The following is a 25,445-nucleotide window of genomic DNA, read 5'->3' as shown; positions in this document are numbered from 1 at the left end:
TTAAAGCGAAGTTTGAATGGACAATATGTGCTAAATTTAAGTTAAACCCACTCCCTCAGTAAACGTTTTGATTAAGAACTCTTAATTAGCTGCAGATAGTTTTTTTAACGGATTTATCTACATAATGATACAGCATGAATAGTTTTTAAATTTCCTAGTCATTTATATTCTTCAATTTTAGTTAATAAAAGCTTTAGCCGAGACGAATTGTGATTCTCAATACAGGAATACTCAGGTAAAAAATAAGGGGTGTCGTATGATTACCAATGAGACAAATATCTACCAAAGTTCAAATGAACAAAACAAACTAACAATAAGCAGCTCTCTTATTCAACGGCCACTAGGTTAAAAATGATTAAGTACAAAGGCATATTTGGGATTAAACAAACCAAACTGATGATTGTATTTAACTATTACAAATTATATACTGTCTCAAAAGATAACATTGTATGTAAATAAGAAGACTGCGCCAGTTAATTGAACAGTATAGATACGAAATAACAGTAATATAGTGTGATGTTCATAGTGTAAAATGAACATTAAAACGAGGTTTACCCCCTCACTTAATCATAATATAAAATATTTCAATTGCGTACCTTTATTTGTAAATGGTGTGTATCACACATCAAGAAGAAAGCTTGTTTTTCTAAAATAATATTCAATTTAAATAAACAAACCAGACCAGAGCACTGCTTATTTGAAAGGGTCAGTAGTTAAAGTTTCTTGAATATAGATTATGTCGATGCCAGGGATTGACCTCCAAAGTATAGGCACAACGGGAGGTCTATAAAACCTGACAAGACTATATGATCGACTATATCAACCAACGGAACGAATAGAAAACAACTGTCATATTCTTGACTTATAACAAGCATTTTTCGACGAAAATGGTGGGGTAACTAGTTTAACATTTGATTTGTATAACAGTTATCTATAGTTCTATGATATTGAAAAAAAAAATAGATGGGCAGACACAATTGGTTTACGTGACAATAAGTTGGGTCCATAAATCAAAGTCGTGTAACCTTAAACTATAAAGATACACACATATATATATCAAGAAACACTCAATTCAAACATGAAAATACATCTTACATAGACGCCACCAAAACATTGTTTGAAGTAAGATATATTAAAGTGGCTCATACACTTTTCCGATAAAGTATTGCGATTTAAGAAATATTCCATATCTCTTGATTCTGTTTAATTGTTCATATAACGAGCATGTGACTAGATAAATGTTAGTAAGTATGAAAAACAATTAGCTTGCAATTGTATTCAACATTAAAATTGTTTGATTGCTTGATTGACTATTTTGTAGTGGGCAATTCGTATCGGTGGAGGAAGCCTGCGTGCACGTGGAGAACCGCCTATCTGCGATAGAAAACTGACAATCCTAATCAATTAAGACTGCAGTCGAACGAACCTGCCACGAGCGGAACTCGAACTCACAACCTCAGTATAGACAGGTAATTGATACAGTAGCTCAACGACTTAGACTACTCGGCCAACGAGTATCCCTTTAACATAAAGAAATCAAATATTGCCTGTGAAAAAGTTTTATATATATACTACTAAAAGTCTGTGTAAGTTTATTTAACAGGAGAAATATGATCTGTGCAATATTTAGATGGAAAAATGAACTGTCAGCTGTGGCGATCCACACACTTAGGAAACAATAAAAACTACCTTGATTATTCAGGTATAAAAATAGAAAAGGGAACAAAAACGATCATCCCTTAACTGTTTTTTTTTCTTCATTTGTTTTTTTAAATTAAAAGTCTGAGATTTTGTTTTTGGAAAATACGAATAGCTTATAGCAGACCTAAAACAGGTGGTATAACGGGACTTTCAAAATAGTTTACGTCTCCGGCACCCATTTTGCAACGGCCTCGAAATTTATTAGAAATGTTTGCATGTTTGTTGTTCAATACAAATAGCCGACAAATGTATTTAACTTTGACTAATCAGAAGTATATAGTCATGAAAACAGATTGCGCGGATGCATTAAACAGTAAAGATGCATAGTACTCTTTTTACAGAGTGTAATGGACCGTGCGCTAAGGTTAACCCCTCACTAAGAAAACATTTATTGAAGGACCTCTATTTCTTTTCTTGTACCAAACCTTAATAACCAGCTTTTTTTTCTCAAAATATATTCAATATTATAAAGTAAAAGTAGAGGCCAGACAAAGAGAGATAGTTCATTTTGATTTAGAAAGCATGTTCCGATTAGAGTCTTTTTAATTGGTAATATTAATATCATGAATACTAATGTATGATTGATGTTTTTCATGTTTTGGTGAATTATTATATATATAGTTCGCCATGCAAGCAGACTATACGGTTTGGTTTTTCTCATTGTTGAAGGCCGTACGGTTGCCTATAATTGCTTCAATTCACTTTATTTGAACTTTGGTGGATAGTTTGCAATCATACCTCATCTCCCTATTTTTAAATGATCTACAGCAATATACTTTTTCTTCCTCGCTAAAGATGTTGGGTTTCAGATTAAATGCCGTTTAAAATGAATGCGTATGCATACATTTAACCGTGATAACAGTTCAAGATACATATAACAAACACAACGAATAAAAAATAAATTAAAGCCGGTGCTAGGGGCCGTCTTATACTTTGTTTTTTGTGTGTTTTTTTTTTTTGGCTGTGCATGTACTAATTTTGTGTCATTGATGGATACCCCGTATCCTTTGTTTTTTTCTATTAAGAGCGTAAAGCGGACCATTTTATTAATATTTTCAATACAAAATCCGAAGGAACATTTTCATGTAAATCGTGCTAGTCGAAAACAAACTGACAACGCCATGGCAAAAAAAAAACAAAAACAAAAAAAACAAATAACGAAATAACAAACATCAGTCTACAAATCACACGTGCAGTGCATTGATAACTAATTACTACACAACACTGACCTACCAAAACTGGGGATGATATAAACTGTTCATGAAGAGTACATGTAAGATAATTTCACATATTTTTTTTAATACGTATTCATTACCGCGATCATATGTAATTAAATAACATGGGTCCCCTATCAACTATTAATTAAACTGTAACAATGTAGGAATTTAAATAAATGCGTGTTGTTTTCTTTAAATAACATCCTGTAGATTTAGTTTATGTATTGATATTTTGTAGTGTACCGCGCTTTTTTGTTAGATAACGCGCTTTATTCTAAGATGCGTATGATAATAACAATGAAAGTTATAAATAATATGAATTAGATGATGGTTTGTTATAGAAATGTGTAGTTTGTACATTGGTGCTATTGTCAGATGGTTTTTGATTTATGAGTTTCAATGTCCCTTTGGTATCTTTCGCCTCTCTTATTTACAGATATGTTTTTTCTATTCCAATTGAGTGAAATATTTTTGGTGAATTCGTTAGTGAAGAAACAGTTTTTGTTTAAAATTCACGTAAATGTCATTAAAATAGATATATGTATAGCACACATGCTTTGCAATTCTTTTAATATATACACGATTATGAAATATCATATTATATATTTCCTGCGTTTGAAGCGTTTTTCTGTATTTTTTCATCATGAATTTAAGCCATATACATTATATATACAAACAATATTGAAAAGACTGCAAGCAAGTTGTGTGAGCAGTACTAAATAGACCGCATTGAATAAGTCTAAAAAATGACTTGAAAACTGATTATGACTGAAAATAATTTAATTGTTCAGACTTTTTGGATGAGGTCAAGATCACAATGACCGTCTATTCACTAGGGAAGGTGTATATTGGGTCCACCTCCACCTCCACGTCCACCACTACCTCTATTGCCACCTCTACCTCCACCACCTCCAACTCTTCCTCCTCCTCCCGTTTTTCTTCTTATGCATTTCTTGTAGGAGCAAGTATATCCATTACAGCAGTCATTCTTAGAGTAGCAATTTCTTCCTGCACACACTTTGCAAAATCCAGAAACGCAGCTATAACCATAACAGCATGCACGATAGGAGCAACTTTTATATCCACATGCCGGAACTCTTTTTACAAGCCTAAAACAAGACAATATTTTTTGATAAAATATCTATTATCGCACAGAAGGTCGTGCATAGTTAAGATCGATGCATATCTGTACATTCGGTGAACAAGTCTTAATTACTGATTTTTGTTAAAGCAAACGTTTATTCTAATTTATGCATTACAACCTAATAATGTTAACCGCTACATATAACTCAAGCAACAATAAATGCCCTAGGCCTACAATATTGGTTTACCTTATACTTTCAGACTCTTCTCTATATTTTCCCTTGATGAATAAAATGTTTTTTTCTATATCAAAGTGTATATGATATTTCATAAATAGGTTATATAGAAGTGCAACATATCATCATGGTAAAGCCGATAGTTATATTTCAATTAACAAGGGCATATTCAAGGATATAGAGTATCCATTATATGCAATTGTTGTACATAAAACAAGTTGATGGTATGCATACGTATGTCTTTTTAGTGTTTATAATTCTTTATCATTCTGGGTTTTTGTAACTCGTTATACTTGTTTAAAAAAAAAATTGATATAAGGATTAGTTTATGATTCGATAATTTCTGAGTAAGTTTTTCAACGCTTTATGTTAACTGTTTCCAAACTTTGAATTTTTCGAAATGATTTTTTATCCCAGGAATAAAATACCTCAGCTTTATTTTGCAAGACCTTTTGGAATTTTCAGTCTTTAACGCTCTTCATGTTCGTTCTTTACTTGACCTTTTTCGCCTTTCTGATTGAGTGTCACTGATGAGTCTTTTAAAGACGAAACGCGCGACAGGCGTACACAATTTTAATTCTGGTATCTATGGTGATTTCTTTTATTAACGTTTTTGTTGATATGTATTTTTAATCGAACTTATATAACGAACGAAAACCATATACAAACCCAACGAAATTAAAATTTGAATCAATAAGAAATAAAAAAGTACTGTCCTTGAAAACATTTAAATCTTATGTGACGATACTCGCTGCTATACTTAAACAAATGACTCGCACTCTTTAACGACTTGATTAAGAGCCGTATATCTATTGTAAGACCATGCAGTGTATGTGTGTTTATGTGTATGTATCTGAAATTATCATATGCAAAATGCGAGTTATCGCAAGACTCGTACATGATATTAGCAACACAATATGTTCCTATTGAACAAGAAAGTTCTTTTTGTTCATAAACACGGGAGCTCTGCTGTTAATCTTTTCGTTAACTGTTTAGCTAATGACGATATCTGCCGTTCTTTCTATTTCAGTTTTTGAGTGCTTTTTGACATTTACTTCTTTTTTGCATTTGCGTCTATTAATATTTTTTACAGAAATTTTTATATTTTTTTGAAAACTTACAACTTTAAAATTACCTCATCATTGCGTTTTTTATTCTAATGATTTTTCCGTATATGTTTGATTGTAGGAATAGAAGGTCACGCTCTTTTCGGGGTCTATATTGATACAATAACATGTAACACCAATAATATAACTACATAATCAAATTTCTTATATCACGGTGTATTGTTTTCAAGGGAGGTTTCCTTTGGAATATCGTAAATTTTATCTAAGTCAGCTGAAATATTACAGACTCATTTAACCATTACCATTATCATTCCGACTTAAGCTCGATTTAAACTGGATTGATCAAGCAACACGGAGCTTTGGTTTTAGTTTCAATCTACCTCTGCATGTGTCCGTTGTCTTTCTTCGTTTCTTCATTTGCCTTATTGACTGGAAGTAAAGTTTTGTTTATATTTGTTTATCGTGACAAGGTATAATATTTTTCATTTGTTTTTTCCCATCAATCTTAAAAAACTTTAGAATAAATACGCAATCCACTGATATGGCAAGTTTATAAAAATGACAGTGTCATGGCGATTATATTCAGCATTTGCATTCTCCATTGTAGAAATAGCCCAATTCCATCATAGAAACTTTAAATGCTTCAACAGAAATATATATTTGAAAAAAAGTCTCTTTTAAATTTTTTTATCTTATATATTTGTATGTTGTTTCATTTACGTCCTATGTTACCAATATCTCAGATGTATATATCTATAGTGTTCTTATAGCTACAAATTTTAAATGTGCGATGTCAAAGAATTTAAATTATTTCGCTTGATTTTTATACAATACTTTAAGTAAGTTTCTAACAATTTAAAAGCAAATAATCGATACTTTATATAAACAGCTTCAAATTTTCTATGAGAGTTTCTTAAAACTGTACCGTAAGTATAAAAGGCTTCACCAAATCAGATTTTTATTGAAGTCACCTAAGCAGTATCCTTATGTACTTTTTTAACGTAGTCCCCCTCCCCGATTCCTGTTCAGATGCCGTTATTAAAAACAATTAAGATTACTTAGACTTTAAATTTCTATTTTTTTGTATATCAAAGTTTCAAACGATATTAACTGAATGACATTTAAAGTTGACAAAACGAAAAATTATAACAAAAATACAGAAGAACTCCAAGTTAAATTCAAAAGGGGAAGTCCATAAAAACTGACAAAATCAAACGCCAGCAATCAACGGAACAGGCGAAAAACAACTGCCATATTCCTGACAGGCATTTTTCGAAGAAAATGGTGGGTCAAACTTGGTTTTTTAGTTAGGTTAACCTCCTACTTGTATGACAGTTGTTAATAGACAAAATTGGATAATCAAACCAAACAGACATAATATGATAATGTGACAATAAATGGGACCCAACAGAAATAATCACAGACATTCAACACAACACAAAATATATATACCATGAACATATTGATACGAAGACCGTTTTAATTTCAGTGGAAAAAATATCCTTATTTTTTTAAATTAGATTATCTTTTTTTTTATCTGAAAAGCGCCACAGCCGCACCAAATTGGTAAAGTGTTATTATTATTCACTCTATTTGCAGATTGTTTGGGTTTAAAACAATAATAGGATAGAAAAATAAAGGATATGGGATATCCATCCATGCCACAAAATCAGTACATGCACAGCTCACAACAAACAAAAATCAAAGGAACAGCGCTTTTATTAACCCTAACTCTAACACTAACCCTAAGTAAATTTTACAACTTTAAATTAAAGAAATACACGTGAAGACTTATAATGTTTTCTTACCCCCAAAGGACACCAACAATACGCAGAGGACTAGAAAAATAGAAACATTCATTCTTCCTGTTTGTAATCTTCCAGATACTGCAACACAAAATGTAATTATCAAGATATTTTTTCGTGATAATTATTTGTAGTTAGGACTTATGGGCTCAGCTTTTTGTAGAAATGACTGTTGCAATGAAATGTAGATAATGATAGTATAGTCTTTACAGCTATGTCTTGTCAGCAAAAAGGGGAATGATTCCATTTAGGATCATCTGTCTACCTATGTCGGAAAAATTTCTGTATTCACTATAGCTTGTTTAAATTTATCTAAAATATAACGTAAAGTTTCCGTGCGACAATTTTTTTGATATGATTTTCTATTAAATTGATATAACGTGTTACCCTAATTCACTAAAAAATATTAAGCACAAAGCGTTCACTGAGAATGTACGTGTGGGCCTTATTTAGAACAGTTCGAATCAAAAATTATTTCGGTTTTTTTTTTTCACCAACAGTTTTGCATTCCTTTCGCTTTGTCAACAAAGCCATGATTTTATTCCAATAAAACATGTGCTGCACGTGCATGAGGTAACAATAAAAAATCTGAAGGACGCCGAAGATGGACAAGAAAATATTTACTGGTGTTGCATGTTAGAAAATTCAATAAAATAATTATAAAAGTAAGTCTAAGTTTATTTGTACACATTTTCATTTTGAGATGATTGGTTAACAGGAACGTGTTTACTTTGTCAAATAAAACGTGTTGCTTTTCTAGCTCTTTTATCAAAGTGAAATCCTGCGTCGAAATACAAAGAATCTATGTATTCCTATTAAATGTATTATAATCGAAATAGAGATAATGCTCCAGAGGATCCCAGCACCGTAAAGAAAGAAGAACATTTATCTATGCTCATTTAAACATAGGTTAGCATTTTTGCAAATTTTCCTGAAACGGTTTCGCGACTGTAAGTTTCAACCTCATTTATCGTTACTTCTTCCATTCAATTTATGTTACTGCTATAAGTGTATTTTGCATTAATTTTGATAAGGCAATTGTTTAAGTCGATAAGTTTTTTGGATGTGATGCAATATGTCAAAGTTGATATTTTTAAAACCGATTAAAGCTCAAAACAAAATAGCCTGCAAGTACATTTAATCGGTGCTTCGAAGTTGTAGTTTTCTCTAGGACTCAACTTTTGAAAACTCAATAAGTTCCGTTCCGACGTTTTTAACTCTTAAAATTCATATGAAAAGTGTTGAATGATGACAAAAAACGGAAATGAATTTAATCAAAATTTACGAAAGGTCTACATTTTATTCAATCTGTTTTAGTGGTAACACAATATATCAGATATTGCTGTAACAAACGTTCCTACAGTAAGAAACACAGTTACCACTTTGAACCTCTGCCTGTAAAACATATAAATGACGTAAAGAAAATTGAAATATATTGACAACTGAAAATGATATATCATTATCATCTAGACATATTATGTAAAATCAGATTAACTTTCAATATAAGGGATGCTTGCTAGTGACGTAAAACATTTTGCTTAAAACACTTAATGTCGTTAAGAACTTACAGTGTTTTCAATTCTTAACTTAATTTGACTGCACATGTACTTACATGACCAAATACAACTTTAACTGTGTGTAAGTCTTATAAAAACTGTTGTTTATAGCTTTTTATAGGATTGTGATGCCTATGACATTTAAATTAGGTCCATTTACGTTACAAATAAATGATGCATCCTGTTTTGCCCTTGTACGACCATTCACGGACAACCACAAGCTATTTTCACAAATTTAATTACCTTAATTTCATCACACAGACAGCATACATTTATAATCTTTTACTATGTTTTATATACGTGTTTGAGAATGATTGATCAGGTTCGAAAAGAATATCTTATTGAGGCAAAAACAAAATATTACTTTTCTGCATTTTATTCGTTCGCCTTTTGACTTAATTTCTGAATATACCTTGTGGTTAACTAACAAATTTATACATGTCATATAAATTGAATTTTCTGCAAATAATAATCATTTCTTGTATTTTTTCTTATCAAAGTTTCCCAAAATTTAAATTATAATAAAAACATAATTGATTGTATAGATAAAAAACGACAGTTTGTAGGTACTTCTGGGGCCATTTGTTAATCAGACGTGTTGAACTGTACCTATTGGTAGGAATCAAAGTTCATGACCAAACTTGGCAAAGATCTATCCAAAGTACATGTAAATGCTAAATTTAAGAATAGATACTGTTACTTTGATGCTGTTGCTTTGGCCTTTTCGCTCGGTGTGGATATTACCAAACTCGTTCGCTATTCCAGTTTCTAAAGTGACAATTAAGATTTAAATGAACGTAATGAATGTATAACTTGAAAATTATTAAGTCAGTGATATCGTTACCCTTAATTTAATAAAGAGTTTTGCTGAATGTTTTCATAGATACTAAGACGTGCTTTTCATGACCTGTACGTGTAGAATTTTAATTACAAACTGGATCTGGATATTAAATCATAGTTTTTACAGTGATGTTTTGAAATAAAGCCCGAAAATTTAGATACGATTCATATTTACTCATTAATCTGAGAATAAACGATAATTAAAGGGCATCAATTTAACACATTAGTAGGATATTGTTTCTATCGATTTTATAATAACATTAACGGTACCAATTTTAATGCACCAGATGCGCATTTCGACAAATAATGTATATTCAGTGATGTTCGAGGCAAAGTATTTGATTATCCAAAATCTAGTACAAATGTTGAAGAACACATCAAAATAAAAAGAACCTATAATATAGCCAAATCTAGACAAGTAATCAGATCTTTGCATGAGGGAGATACATTCCGTAACTTAAAAAAATATTCAAAATAGCATATTTCAATCAAACAATATTCGTATTATCATGCCAGTACCGAAGTACTGGCTGTTGTTGATACCCTCGGGGACTGGGAGTCCGCAGCAGAGGTATCGATCCAGTGGTAGTAATAACATAAACGGTAACAATTATTATACATCTGTTTACGTATAATCTTACATTTCAGTAAATCATTTTTTATTAATTGCATTAGGTGCTACATATAGCCTAAGCGCTGCAATCATCGCGTCACATCTAGTTACTGGATGGTTTCATTCGAATATAAAATGCAAAGCTAAACGTTTAGCTAAAAAAAAGTAAACAGCATTATCGTACAATAAGAATGTACAAAAATATAAAATCTCAGTCATTGTCCGCTTTTTATCATTTCTACCAATACAACATTTTGTTTAATAACGAACAAATCACCTTAAGGCAACGTTAGGTCAACAACACCTCGTTTTAAATGATAAAAAATAAACAATTTAATTGTCATATCTGTAAGTGCACCGTCTTTGAGTATGAACATATGAGACTTTCACTTTAAATCTTGTCTGTATGAGCGTCACTATCTTTAACTTTTGCATTTCCTTCTCAAGGCTGAGTCATGAAAATAAGAAGGAAAGTAGTTAGAACAAAATTGGATTTTATTCTACTCGTAGACAAAATTTAAAACAAGATATATTTTGAATAAAAAAATGTTAGTTGAAGACCGTATGTTTACCTTGAGATATTTTTGTCGTTGGGTTGTTGTCTAATTGACATACATTATTTGTTCATATTTCTCCGAAAATTTAAAATTTTAACATCGAACAGTTTTGGTTTGTTTTCGGAAGAAAAGATAATTCATTATATGTAAAACGTTATCTGTTGTCTTATAAAACGATGTTGATATGTTTGTATTAAGGAGTGTTTTATCCTTATTTGCAATTATATGTATTTTATCAAACTGACTCATTCAAACTTTCAAACCCTTTCGAAATTAAACTCGATTGAGTAACCAATGAATCCATTACATTTGTAATTTAACTAATTTATCAAGATGACCATTGTCTTCCAGTTTCAGTTGACTATAAATTATAAAAGCTAAGTATACATACGTTGTAGAAAAGTATGTGCAGAAAAGGTTTCTTGGATCGTTCATACATGTAATCACCGCTACTTCTTTATTTCCTTTTTGTTTTCCTTTTAAGTTTTCGCATACAAAAATGTTTTACTCAAATTATCCAAATTTGGGTCCAAAAGCATTTTACATTATAAAACTATTTAAATGTCCTATGACAAATCCCTTTAGATCTAAATGTGTAGATCAAAAGTAGTTCTAGGTAGAGACTTTGACATGGAAAAAAAACAATCCTTGTGATTCATTTTAATCTTCAAAATCATGCAAATGTCAATACCTTTTGCGTTGAGTTTATCTCAAGAGCATGATAGCTGCCTAGTAATAAAAAAAGTAGATCAGCATGGGAATGTGCTTTTCACCTTTTTCACTAGGAATAAGTTCAAAATTTTGATGAATTAAAATCATTTAAGGCACGAAACTAACATGCAAATATCTTAGTTGTAACAACAATTATACACTTAAAGTCTCTGCTATTCTTAATATTATTCCTCGTGCTGCTCTCTCATACTTGTGTATAGTAAAAAGGGGTAGTTTGTTTTCAAAAATGATTGATCATTCATTTGAAAATTCAATCAATATTAATGATAGCTTATCATTATCATATCATTCAGATATACTTCTCATATCTATTGTTTATATACGGATAAATACGAGTAACGTACATCTTTTGAATGAAGCACAGAACCTGAGAGTTATGTGGCACTTTTTTTTCTTATCGTTAAAAACCAGTTCTTATACATGTTGTACTTTCACATTCAAATACATATGTTACTATATGTAATTACGTTGCTGTTGTTTCTAATTGTTAGTCATTAAGGTGATGTACATGTGACATGTAATATATGGCCAGATTATGCTGACAACACGGTTGTACGACTCTTCAAGGTAATTGTTATACAACAAAATTAATTTTATTGATAAATGAAGAAAAGAAAAAGAAAATAAAAACAGATGTATTTCCTTATCTTTTACTGTTTGTGCACTTAATCAAATGTAGACAATGAATTATTTGTCTGTTACATGTAAACACACTCTTGATATTGTGAAAACAGATAGGCAAAAGATACCAAAAGGACATTCAAACTCATAAGTTGACAATAAACTGACAACGCCATGGCTAAAAAAAAGAGACAAACAGACAAACAACAGTACACAAAACACAACATAAAAACTATAGACTGAGCAACACGAACCCCACCAAAAATCGGGGACGATTTCAGGGGCTCCTGAAGGGTACGCAGATCCTGTTCCACATGTGGCACCCGTCGTGTTGCTAATGTAAGTACAAACCCGGTGATAAGTCTAATTCGGACGGTGACATTCGGGGATAAGGGGACGGGATTGTAATGACGACAATTGGAACATATCTGTCGTCATCTGTGAAAAAGATATATCATAACGATCAATCAATTCTTAATAGCGTCCGTAAAATACACGCAGGAATGGTTTCAACTTGGAACTCTTGATTTAATATCTTCAATGATAAAATACAAACCGTTATCATCATTTATGGTGTTATTATGTATTAAGTAAATGTATTGCAAAGGTATGCTACTAATTTTGAGACAAAAGGAACGGAAAAGACAAATAGAAACTAACGTTATTTCATTTCTATTAGGAATGTCAAAGGATCTGAAATTTAATACTCGGTTACTCGGTCATGATACTCGAGTACTCGCGAGTACTCGAATGAATCTTAAACGTCTACTGAAAAGTTTAAATTTTAGGTCTGATGCAGTTTTTTTGTTATTACCTTTCATAAACATATTAACGAAAGACAAACGTACAACAAAAATAGCTTGATCCTCTGTGTTTGTGTCAATTAAACAATGAATTACCGACCGCCGTTTCTACAAATAACCTATCATAATAGCAATTATTGTTTGTGTACGTGTTCATGAACCAAATTCCAATAAAATCATAAATATTTGCAAGTTTTAAATAAACATTTATTACATCAAATGTACATCTCATACCAATCATGTTTACAAATAACTATTGATAAACAATTAAAGGTGGGAAAATACGAGGATCAAAGGTAAGTTTGCGGCTTGTAGTATAAGTTATTGAACTGTGTTTGTACACCGTTAAATGCCACTAATCAGATGCGTGGGGTTCAGTGCAGGTGACTTTTATCTTGTTCTTGGTTAAAAAAAGTATCTGATCTACAACTTCAGCTGAAAGTCTGTTCCTAAGTTTAGTTACGACAAGTCCGGCACACACAAATATCCTCTCAGAAGGAACTGACGTTGCTGGAATAGCTAACACACGTTTTGCAATAATAGATAAACGTGGGTATTTCGTCTCGTTATCAGACCGCCATTCAAGCGGAGATTTATTGAAATCAATTTTATCTAGTAAATAACTTTGTAGTTCTAACTCGTCTTGTGATTCCGGTTTGTCAGGGGATTTACTAAGCAAAAAGTCAATTCCACTTGGTCGTCGTTGCCTCTTTGGTGGCGGAGTATCGGAGCCGCTTGTCTCTGTCAACCGTTTTAGAGGCATTTCATCGATAAGACCTTTTAATAAATCCTCTGCCTTTTTTCTTTGTTCAGAAGACAAGAAAGTTAACTGTTTGTATCGGGTGTCCATGAGCGATGCAATTACAGGTGTGGAACAGGCAGTCTTCATGTCATATGGTTGACAACGTCGATTCAACTCGTCATTGATGACATCCTTGGTCTTACAAATTATTACTCCATCAGAATCTTGAACCTTTAAACTCTTTCTCATTAATCCACACACAATCGGATAGACCTCAGACAAAGATACGCTATTTTCTGAACACATGTACGTCGTAACATCAGATAAGTCCATAAGAACTGTGGACGGATCGTTCATCAATTCCCACTCATGATCTTTAGGAAGAAATACAGTGGTATCTGCTTTTTTTGTCACTTTCTCGTCTAACAATATATCTGTCAGAGTACGACGTTGTTCCACCAGACGTGAAAGCATTGCTTGTGTTGAATTCCACCTTGTTACAACATCCTGTACTAACTCATGTTCAGGAACCCCAAGAATTTTTTGTCTATTGCGCATTTCTGCTGTTACAGTAGTTGAATGTTTGAAATGACCAACAAGTTTTCTACATTTTTTAATCAGTTTTGCAACAGACGCCAATTCAAACACGGGTTTGATACACAGCTGCAACGTATGACCGAAACATCCGAAATCACCCCACTCTAAGCATTTGTTACCAGCACATTCCATGTTTCGGGCATTATCATGAACGCATGTATCAATTTTTCCGTCTAACTCAAACTCACTGACAATCGATTGCAGTTTATTAGCAATGTTGTCCCCCGTATGTCTTTCAGTCATAGCTCGTGTACACAACACATTAGCTTTAAGTTCCCATTTATCAGTTATGTGATGCTTGGTAACAGTTATGTAACTTTCTGTAGCTATGGAGGTCGATATATCCGTTGTGAGTGACGCACTCTTGGCAGACGATATTTCGAAAATGAGACGCTTTTTCTGTTCATCATATAATTTTGCGATTCGGGACTTGATCGTATTACGAGTTGGAACCTTGTACTCTGGTGCAACAATGTTCATAAGGTTCAAAAATGCATTACCCTCAACAAAACTTAACGGCAAGTAATCCTTTACAACCATTTCGGTGATTGCTAATGTAATTTTTTCTTTTGTGTCGGAATTAAGTTTTCTCGGCGAATTTATGAAGCTGTGTATTGAGCACTGTTTCACTGGTGATTCTGCAGGGCTGTCAGCCGAGTGTTTCAGCCTAATGTGATTTATCATACTTGTGGTACCACCACAATATTTTAATTCCGTGTCACAAAGAATGCATTTTACAGTATTTTCATTTCACAATCGTTTAAAATAACTCCATACGACTGATTTTGGTGGAGGCATTTTAATGTAGTGAATTTAAATGTTATTTTTGATGTGAGTTGTTTTTACGCTGTTAATATATTTTAAATTAAAACTACGAAGGGGATATTTCAAAATGAACTTAAGTGAGGGAAATTTGAGGGGAATGTCGCAAGATTTTAAAAAGGCAAACGAGTATCCGAGTAGTAAAATAGTACTCGAGTACTCGGCCTTCCGACCGAGTACCCGAGTACTCGGTTACTCGTTGCAATCCCTAGTTAAAACAGAGATCTATAATACATGTATTTTATGTGTCTGGTTAAATCTATTTACAGTTTTATATGAATTCGGGACGATTTAGAACTGGACATATTGTGTAGACACCCGTCTATTGTGTGGTTTTTGTCGTTTGATTGCTGTCTTATTGAAGTTAAACCAACATCTCCCACAGTTTAAGATCCGTCTTATGTACTTTTAAATCGGTTTAAGACAAAACAAAACTGAAATGATTATTGAATATAGATTTCCCCTCAAGAATTTGCTCGGAGGAAGATTAATAGAAGCGGTTTGTACATAAATTTTTAGTGCAAAGGAAACAAACAAAAACGTTTGACCTTTTCAAATTTTAACTACCACCAATTTTTAAACAACGAAGTCTGATTGATCTCCAACTTATGACTAGTATACTTTTTCCCTGTTTTGGCACACACCTAAATATAAACCTCATTACATTTGATCCCAAAATAGTCACTGCAAAGGAATTAATATTTAATATGTCGTAATAAATTTCATTGAGCACAAAACATTTCCAAACCAGATTTCAATTATATGGATGTACTAAAATATCTTTAGAAATTGTAAAAAAAATAATTATCTTCTTTGACTTTAAAACACTATTTAATACTTACATTGTGCACAAAATATCATAAAGTATTCCTAGGAATGAAAAACACTTTCTATTTCATATTTTGAAACGACGAAGTTTGTACAAAGTTGTTAATTGCAGGGCGAGTGGCGGATTCAAGTGGGGTGTGTGAGGTGTGTGCTTTGATTAGGAACTATATAACCCTAAAATCGTTAAATCTTTTCTTCTAATTTATAGAATTACGCCCCTGTGCCTTTGTAAAGTCCTGGATCCGCCCCTAAAGATAAGAGTACATTTGAACTGTGCATTATCCAGATTATAGCACATGAACTATTGCAAAATTTGTTTTAGGATTTATAGTTTTATAATTAGGCATGTTCAAGGAACGTATATAATGGACAAGAACGAGTTCTATATAGAACAAAATCTTACTACATGAAATAAGTTTAGAGAATAGTACCAATTGTGAAACAAATACTAGTATGAGTATTAAACAACCCATAGCCTATTAAAAATGGACTAGTTGATTTTTGATTTGCTTTTCGAGCAGTGGCAAAATGTTCAGATGTATAAGATGTACAATAAAACAATAAAGTTTACTGAAATAGGAAAACAAATATAAAAACTCTATGCCACAAAAAAGTCAAGTTCGAACTTTTAATGTAATGCAAATTTTGCTGATAAAAATACAATACTACTTATAACTGTCAAAGATTCAAAAGTGACAACTTGCAAACGGGCTAATTGCTTTATTCTTCTGAATTTCATTCTACTCAAGATTTTCAATAAGCATGATATTCATGAATTCTATCATTTAAGATCGCTATTATTCAACAATTTTTAAAACTGCAGATCTCACAGCTTACAATAAAAGTCTTCAGTGCACAAATTTTCATCTTCAAAACTTGTTCATTAGTTACTTTCTAATCACCGTTTATATTCACAATAAACATTGGTTATGCATGACATATGACAAAAGTATGACACACGCCGATAAAAACCTGCAGCGATAATTTCATAAATATTGCATTCATACATTAATCGTCAAACAGGTAAATAAAATAGTTTTTCGAATTTGTCAATTAATTTAGATTTTTTTAATTTGATAATATATTCTGCGTGCACGAAGGAGTCAGGCCTGAGTAAAATAAAACGTTCTTATTATGAAAATTTTTTCTCACATTGCAATACTTTACGACTAATCACTGCTGAGAACTCCTTAGTGCATTAAGGACAGAAGGGGTGCTGTTACATGTATTTTATTCATAGTATGGTAGAGATTGATACTAAATCCATAAATTCCAATTTTAATAGAAAAAAAAAAACCAGAAATAAATGAGTAAAATAGTTTTTGATATTACAGAAAATCAGCGAACCGATTGACACGTGCAAACATACATAACAACCGATTAAACAATCGTAATCTTTTTATTTTAAGTAATGTACAGTTGTATTGAAAAGATTAGTACCACATATGTATATTTAAATTTGTTGTCATTAAATATAATGATTAAAAGGACACATCATTTTGCCTTTGTTTTATTTCTCTTCCAACAGAGTTATAGGTGCACGGCTTTGATGTGCGTCAACTATTAAGTTAGAGTGCGGTCAGCTTGTTAAAAGGTTTACGTACGAGGTATCAAGACAAAAGGAATAGATATAATGATTATTGATTGTAATTTATTATTGATTGTAAAAACAGGAATATATGATCAAGCAAAACAGACTTTACGAGGGTTGTCCGTAAAGTTCGTGGACAAGCTAAAGTCTGCGTAAAAATAGCATTTAAGGTAAATTCTTTTTGCATATTTGTAATCCTGAACTATATCCTAGTTCGGTTATATCAATATTTGTTCAATTTTAAATGCGAAATAATAACACTTACTTCATATAAATATAAGCAATAGGGACCCGGAGCACGGCGAAAATATCACATAACATGCAGGCTGGTGTTTTTATATTTTTGTTATTTTAAGTTTTAAAATCCTCCAAAAAATACATGAAACTTACATTGTGATGTCGACAATAGTCTTGACGTTACACCTGCTAAATTTGAATGGTCAAAATTTCGAAATGGCGGAGAAATCTCGATTTGAAGCATTGAATCCAGAATCGGCATCACTGAAAAAAAGGAAATTTACGGAAAAGGTGGAGCAGCGGGCGGTTATAAAGTTTTGTGTAGACATCGGAAAAACGCCAACAGAAACACACAAATTCTTAATACAATCTGAGAAACATAGCAAAGTTAGTCGTTTATTGGTATTCAAGGGGCACAAAAGGTTTGGGGACGGAAGAGACAATTTGGAAGACGATGAGCGGGAAGGTAGGCTATCTTTCAGGGAATCAGATGCGATAAAAGATGAAGTTCTGAACGTTATCAACAGTGACCGGCGACTAACAGTTCGCGAAGTTGCAGACAAATGTGACATTTATAAGACTACAGCGCACCACATTTTATCAAATGATTTAAATATGAATCGAGTATGTGCTAGATGGGTACCGCGACCTCTTACAGCAGGAACATTTAACAAAAAGAATGGAATTGTCAAATCAATTTATTAAAAAAGTTTCTCGTGGTGGCATACGATTTCTAGACAGAATAATTACAACCGACGAAAGCTGGTTTCATTACCACGATCCGGAAACTAAACAACAGTCAAGTCAGTGGAAAAACTGTAACTCACCGCCATCAAAGAAGGCAAAGATACCCAAATCAATGGGAAATAATATGTTCATTCTCTTCATGGACCGAAAAGGAATGTTACTGACACATGCTGTACCCTATGGCCTGACTGTTAAGTCCAAGGTATTTAACATAATATTTGCTTTTAAAAATAATGAATGATCTTATATTAATAATTAAAACCTAAATAAAATGAAATAAACAGTTTAAGAAGGTGTTTATCAAAGAATAAAAAATAAATTATCAATCTTATTTTAATTTAGATGCAATACGATTAAAAGTCCGTTTATTTTGTACTTTCAGGTACTGAGGCGAGATTTGGTTCAAGCTTTGAGAAAGAAACGCCCTTATTTAGCAGCCAACATAGAGCAAGTGATATTACACCAAGACAATGCACCGGCCCACACTTCTCTAAAAACTCATCTAGAAATTGATTTACTTGGATTCGAATGTCTGAAACATCCGCCGTATAGCCCTGACTTAGCGCCAATGGATTTTGCGGTATTCCCGCATATCAGATCTTTTCTCCGTGGACAAAGGTTCGACGATTTACCTGAACTAAGACAGGAAGTAATGAACATAATCTTAAAAATGAAAACAGAACAGTTTGAGAAAATATTTGATGACTAGTTAAAAAGATGTAAAAAATGTGTTGCTTTGAAAGGAGACTACGTTGAGAAAAGTTAAAATGTTGACGTCGTCAAACGTCGGAACGTCGGAAATATTTGTTTGGGTGCTCCGGGTGAGAGTTTCTTATGATTTTTAAATTGATGAAAATACGATTATTTAAGCAGGTACTGAAATAAATTTTTGTACACTTAATCAGTAAATCAGGAAATTAGTTATATACTTGTTTTATTTATTTCGGACGGGTAAATAATATTTTATTGAGATTGTCCTCAAACTTTACGGACAACCCTCGTAAATGACCAAATGAGCATTTCATCTATATAAATATATTGTCAATAATGTAAGTTTACAGAATTATCTCACTAAACATGAATTTAAGTGTGTATTTAATTTGCTTGTTGAAGTAGAACGTTATCATGGAGTTAAAAGGTTAGACAGAAAATGTGCTCTTTGTACTTTGAATATCATTGAAGATGAATTCAATTTTGTATAACAATGTAAATGCTATAGAGAATTAAGGAGACAGTTTATTAATCCTTATTATTATAGGCGTACATCGTCGTTTAAATTAGTTCAACGGAGTTTTCACGTTTCTCCAACACTTGATATTTTTGTATGCATGTAAATAATTTTATTGATGGAGAAACATGACTTTTGGACATTGAGATTAATGCAATTTAAATGTAAATGGATTTAAATTCAATCCAGCTCAAATTAACTTTTAGATAATCTGATTATTAAAAAAAAACTGAGTCAAAATTGGAAAGAAAATCACCAAAGAGCACTAATATACAAAACAGTAATTTACAACAAAACCTTTGTTCAATGGTATAAAATTGTCATCAATATTAGCACTAGTATGGAACTGTACACTCTTGAAATTATGCACAGGAAAATGCTGTAAATTGCTGACACATTAATTATACAAAAATAATTAAATCTTTGAATTAATTACAAACATAAATGAGGTAATGGTCAGATGAACCCTGCCTGCAGATATACATAAACACTTTTCAATCATACCATTCACCAAAATATAAGCCTATTGCTTAAATATAGTATTCGGAAAACATTTATTGAGTAAAGTGCAAAAAAGCAGCTTCTCTCGTACTACTGACGAATGCATATTTGGCGGAATAGCGGGTGGCTGTCAGTAAGGAATATATGTGGTGCTATTTGGAGTTGAATAAGCGGTCTTATGTCTGATCAGTAGACTAAAGATGAGTTGGTAATAGCTTCATAGACCATTGCGTGCATTGTGTATAGTGGGAATGGTACTCTTCAACGGAGTTGCATTAGACCAATTTATTTGATAATATGGGCAATGAGTTATTTTGTAAAATTCCACAATTTATAGATCAAGGTGCTATATGGAAATCAGGTTCATGCATTAAGATTTAACAGAAAAATACAAGACTAGATAATATATGTAAATAGTGCTCTACATGGGGTTTTGAAAGTTGTTCAAGTAAGAAAGTAGGCATGATATTTACTAGAATTAAAATGTCAATACAACTTAATAACTCGACAATCTTATATTGGAAATAGTTTAAGCAGAGGCGGATATTTTTTTATTATTTTTTTTGGGGGGAGGGGGGTGCACGGTCTTACTTTATGGAGCTATATATATGGTTGATGCATAGACTTTTAACGTGTCCCACTCCAAACATTGCTTTCTTTGGGGGCCCCGGGTAATTTAGATAACATTCAAATTCAGACATTAAGTAAATGTAACGGCTAAATGAGATGTATTACCACGTACGAAACGAAGATCACAAATGTTTTATGCCACTTCGTCTAAGGTTATGCATGTAATTGCTAAATATAGACCGAAATTAATGCCGGAAAGGAGTTACCCTACTCAAATTTCAAAAATGTTATTTATTTTGTCGTGTATATGTACATGTACACAAACTGTAATAAAATATACATTCCTTTATATGTTTTGGAGTTTAGTGTGACGTCCATTTTCACTGAACCAGTACACAATTTTATTAAGGGGCCAGCTGAGGACCACCTCCGGGTGCGGGATTTTCTCGCTGCGTTGAAGACCCATTGGTGGCCTTCGGCTGTTATCTGCTCTTTGGTCGGGTTGTTGTTGACATTTCCCCCATTTCCATTCTCAATTTTATTGCTGGTTCTTTGCATAACGACCGGTAGCAAATATTGCATACACGTTCGGTAAACAAATTAAAAAAATATCTTATTTATAGGTTATGCAAAGTGAATTAAAAATAAAGGTCGGGAAGTTTGAACAGGTACTGGAAATAATTATAGCATTGATTCGTCTTGAAACGGATCTAGAAACTCCTTTTTTTGTCGAACAAAAGAGGGTGGAGAGGGGCAATCTCCTCGGCTCATAAGGTATAGAATGTAGGACAAAGGGGCAAACTAAAAGTTACGGACTAAACAGTCAAAATTGTGAGAACTTTTATCTTTGATAATGATAAACAACAGCTTATTTATTTTAATTATTGTGTTAACAACTGTGAAATGGAACTTTATGTTAAAAAACTTAACAACTATTTAATTTCTTCATCTTAATTTTGAGGAAAAACATTTCCAGACCAAAAATATGCGCATTAAATGCGCGTAAACTATGTTTCCAAATATTTTAAGACTGATTGAAAAAAAAAATAAACCAACCTGAATTCTTATTCAATGTACTATTCTTTTAATGTTTGTACCTTAAAAAAACATTTCTTTTTTAATCGGATACTGTAAAACCTCTTCCGTTCTCCAGCGGAGTTTATAGCTCACAAAGTTGAAAACATCTTTTGATTGTAGAGAAACAAAGAACACTGTCATAAAACTTAAAACTCGGCAATGTAATTGTATATCCTACTCTAAAAGATGGTTTTGCTACCTAACACGAACTTCATTGAGAGCGCACCTGGATTGGAAGTTTTACAAATGATCCGATCAATGAAATGCTTTGGAATATGTAACGCAAACCTCAACGAGAACACCTGGATTGAAACAGTTTGTCTAGATCAGCCAATCGAATTTCATCTTAGTATTTGAGGTTCAGGTTTCTTTTCACAAATGCTTAAACAAATAATATTTAAGCTTTATGCAACTGCTCGGGCTACCAATTAGTAAAAAGAAAGAGTGCTCTCTTCGAAGTCCTCGTTATCGAAAATATTTTAATTCATATTTTTCATCTTCTATTCGTATGAAATAATTCGATAATGCTGACTTTCAATCTTTATAAATTATTATATTACTGAGTTGTAGCAATAGAAATATTTCTAAGCATGGGGATGTCTTGTGTATACATAATAATTGCAAAAATGCGATAAAAGAGAAATTCAATACAAAAAAAAATTGTACAAACCTTTGGGACAAAAGGCAAACCCTAAGACCCCGAATATACTCTTGTATATACTTATCAATTCCATCTAAAAAATTAATTGTTCATTTAGGTCAACATAATTTGCATACCTTAGGCTATTTTCAGAAAATGTTGACCGAATATCCTTTAGACTGCACTTTACCCGCACATTCACCAAGTACGTATTTCCATGGCTAACAAAAATTCATCAAAATATCCTTTATGTGCATTAATTTCAGTATTTATTTTTTTTAATAATTTTTGTATGTTAGTAAAGGAGAAGGTCCGGTAAGGGCTAATTTCGGCCTAAAAATCGAAGTACATCGGATAAATATTTTGGACATTTTTTAAACACTTCAGTGTCTACTTCGTTCGATTCAATTGGTTATTGTAAAAGATTTGGACTGGCATGGTCATAAAACACGCTCAAATGCAAGCTTAAATATGAAAAAGCTATCAAATTTGCCATTAAATGCCAATTTTAAGATGGTTTTTGTCTAAAATGAAAATGACCGCGTTCGTGTTCACTCTCAACATGTATATATATTGTGTATTATCATAAAATACAACATATATTTAAATATAAAGAATAAACTCAAGTGCGGCTACTTCCATTTTAAACAAAAACGTCTTAAAATTAGCAAAAATGTTTAAATTGTGAAGATATCAGTATTTTTGCATGAACTAATGATGCTAGTACCTGATGCAACCGGTCCTGATGCATGTTCATTGTATTATCAAAAACAGCCCATATCTATGTAACAAACGTATGTTCCTTTGAAATACATAACTAAAAGTTAACAATATAACAACTTTGTAAAAATGCTATATTTTGGGGCCAAAAAGGAGTCTTACCGGGCCTACTCCTTTGGCTGTAAAGCCAGATAAATTATATTTTATTGACTGATAACCAAAAAATGAAACATCCATCCACTCTAAATGTTAAGCCTATGAATACCTATATAAAAAGATATTATTGCAGATTCTCACAGAACACATTGAATTAATTTTTATTTATAAATACCGTATACGCTAGACGAAACTATGTACGCTAAAGAAAACGATGTACGCTTAACGATACGATATACGCTAAACGAAACGATGTACGCAAAACCATACGTTGAACGCTGAGAGAGCGCGTATAGTATGGTTTATGGTACATGTTTTCGTTCGTACATCATTCGTTCAGCGTCTGTATAACGTTCGGTCAGCGTTTCGTTTGCATTCACACCGTTCAGGAGGCGTACGTAAATCGTTCGGGCATCGTCCGTACATGATTCGGGCATCGTTCGTATTGTCAACTTTTACGTTACAGGGACTGTAAACCGTTGAATTCACAGCAAACTGGGAATCGCATGTATACCCCTACATCATTCACGAAAGAGAAGATTTTTTTAGAAAATCACATATCCATATTGCTCTTATCTGGCATTAACATGAAAAAGGAGGATTTAAACCCCCCTCTTGATATTGGATATTTACACTAAACAAACATCCTTTTCAAAGAACGATTCTAAACCCTGGTAGTCAAGAAGTACGACTAAAGATCTTTACTATTCCTTCCACAGTAAGAAATATTGTAATAAGGTTCGTTTGACGATGTCAAACAGAAAAAGATTATCAAGGATCTTCTTAAAAATCTTCAATCAAAATCTTTTAAATTTTGCAGTAATATAAAAACCTTAAATTTTTCTGCTCTTTACACTACTAGTCCCCATGGTCACTTACACGATCGACTACATCGCCTCATTAAACAAAACTTCTTTTACAAAAAAGTGAAACGTTGATACAATTTCTTCTCTAGGTCATGAACATTTATACTGTGTGGAGAACCACACTAATTCCCGCAACAAATACACGGCAGATGAAATTTCCAAAACAAGATATTATGTTAAAATTGGTGTAATGATAGTTAAGCACACAGTCGGTATGACAATTTCACATATAGATATATTGATGATTTTCAGTCATTTAATAACCCACATTTCAATGACTTCGTATATTTCACATATGCCAATAAACGTGCAGTTATGGTCCTACCAAAAAATGAAATGTCTGCTTCTTATCTTGATCTTTACCTCGATATTGACACAATTGGATCACTTCAATCTAGAATATATTACAAATAAAGGCAATAGTAGTATACCGGTGTTCAAAAGTCATAAATCGATTCAGAGAAAACAAATCCGGGTTACAAACTAAAACCGAGGAAAACACAACAACTATAAGAGGAAAACAAAGGAACAATAGGAACACTGAAGTGCAACAAAAAAAAACGCCAACATACATAGAAACGAACTATTTGATAACAACTGCATTATTCCTGACTTGGTACAGGACATTTAGAGAAAAAAATGGTGGGTTGAACCTGGGTTTATGGCTAGCCAAACCTCCCGCTTATATGACAATATTAAAAAATATCGCTAAAATGACAACACTACTTGACAGAAATACAGCACAAACACACGCAAGAACACTCATCACGGAAAAACGCACAATATATACAAGGATTTAAATTTGGTACGTCAGATGCGCGTTTCTTCTAAAAAAAGACTGATCAGTGACGCTCGAATCAAAAAGTAAAATAGGCCAATTAAGTAAAAGAGCATCGAGGATCAACATTTCTGAAATTTTTTTTTAAATAATGCCGAATGACCGAGAGTGATACTGAAACAACAGAATATTTGTTTTAATTTTCTTAATTAATTTTCGAATGAATGCTGCGTCATAGAATTGAAAGAAACAAATCTGCAAGAGTGTAGAATACTTATATATTTCTTAATTAAACACCAAGCGACATGGTAAAATAATAAAAATAAAATCCAACATGAAAAGATAAAGCACCAATGCAACAATGTAAAAGTTCTACCTTTTTATATGATTTTAATTGTGAAGTAAAAATCAGAGCAGGTTGTACACAGTTGTTGCACGAATTTAAATAAAGTCACATAAATGTACTCAGTCCTTAACAGTGTCATTCAAAAGTGAGCTTGTATGTGCTGTCCTT

At 32.4% G+C, this 25,445-nt stretch overlaps 1 protein-coding gene across 1 annotated transcript; it reads right to left on the bottom strand.

Moving 5' to 3' along the window:
* Positions 1–13,186: 13,186 nt before the first annotated feature.
* Positions 13,187–14,047, bottom strand: LOC127706554 (E3 SUMO-protein ligase ZBED1-like). Its single transcript, XM_052211208.1, has one exon. The coding sequence runs from the start codon at positions 14,045–14,047 to the stop codon at positions 13,187–13,189; it is 861 nt and encodes a 286-aa protein (XP_052067168.1).
* Between the last annotated feature and the right edge of the window lie 11,398 nt (positions 14,048–25,445).

Source organism: Mytilus californianus, unplaced genomic scaffold (genome assembly GCF_021869535.1).
Source record: "Mytilus californianus isolate M0D057914Y unplaced genomic scaffold, xbMytCali1.0.p SCAF_6, whole genome shotgun sequence".
In the NCBI taxonomy this organism is placed as follows: Eukaryota; Metazoa; Mollusca; class Bivalvia; order Mytilida; family Mytilidae; genus Mytilus; species Mytilus californianus.
The sequence above is the reverse complement of the archived record's forward strand: the minus strand, read 5'-3'. Positions and strand labels throughout refer to the sequence as shown.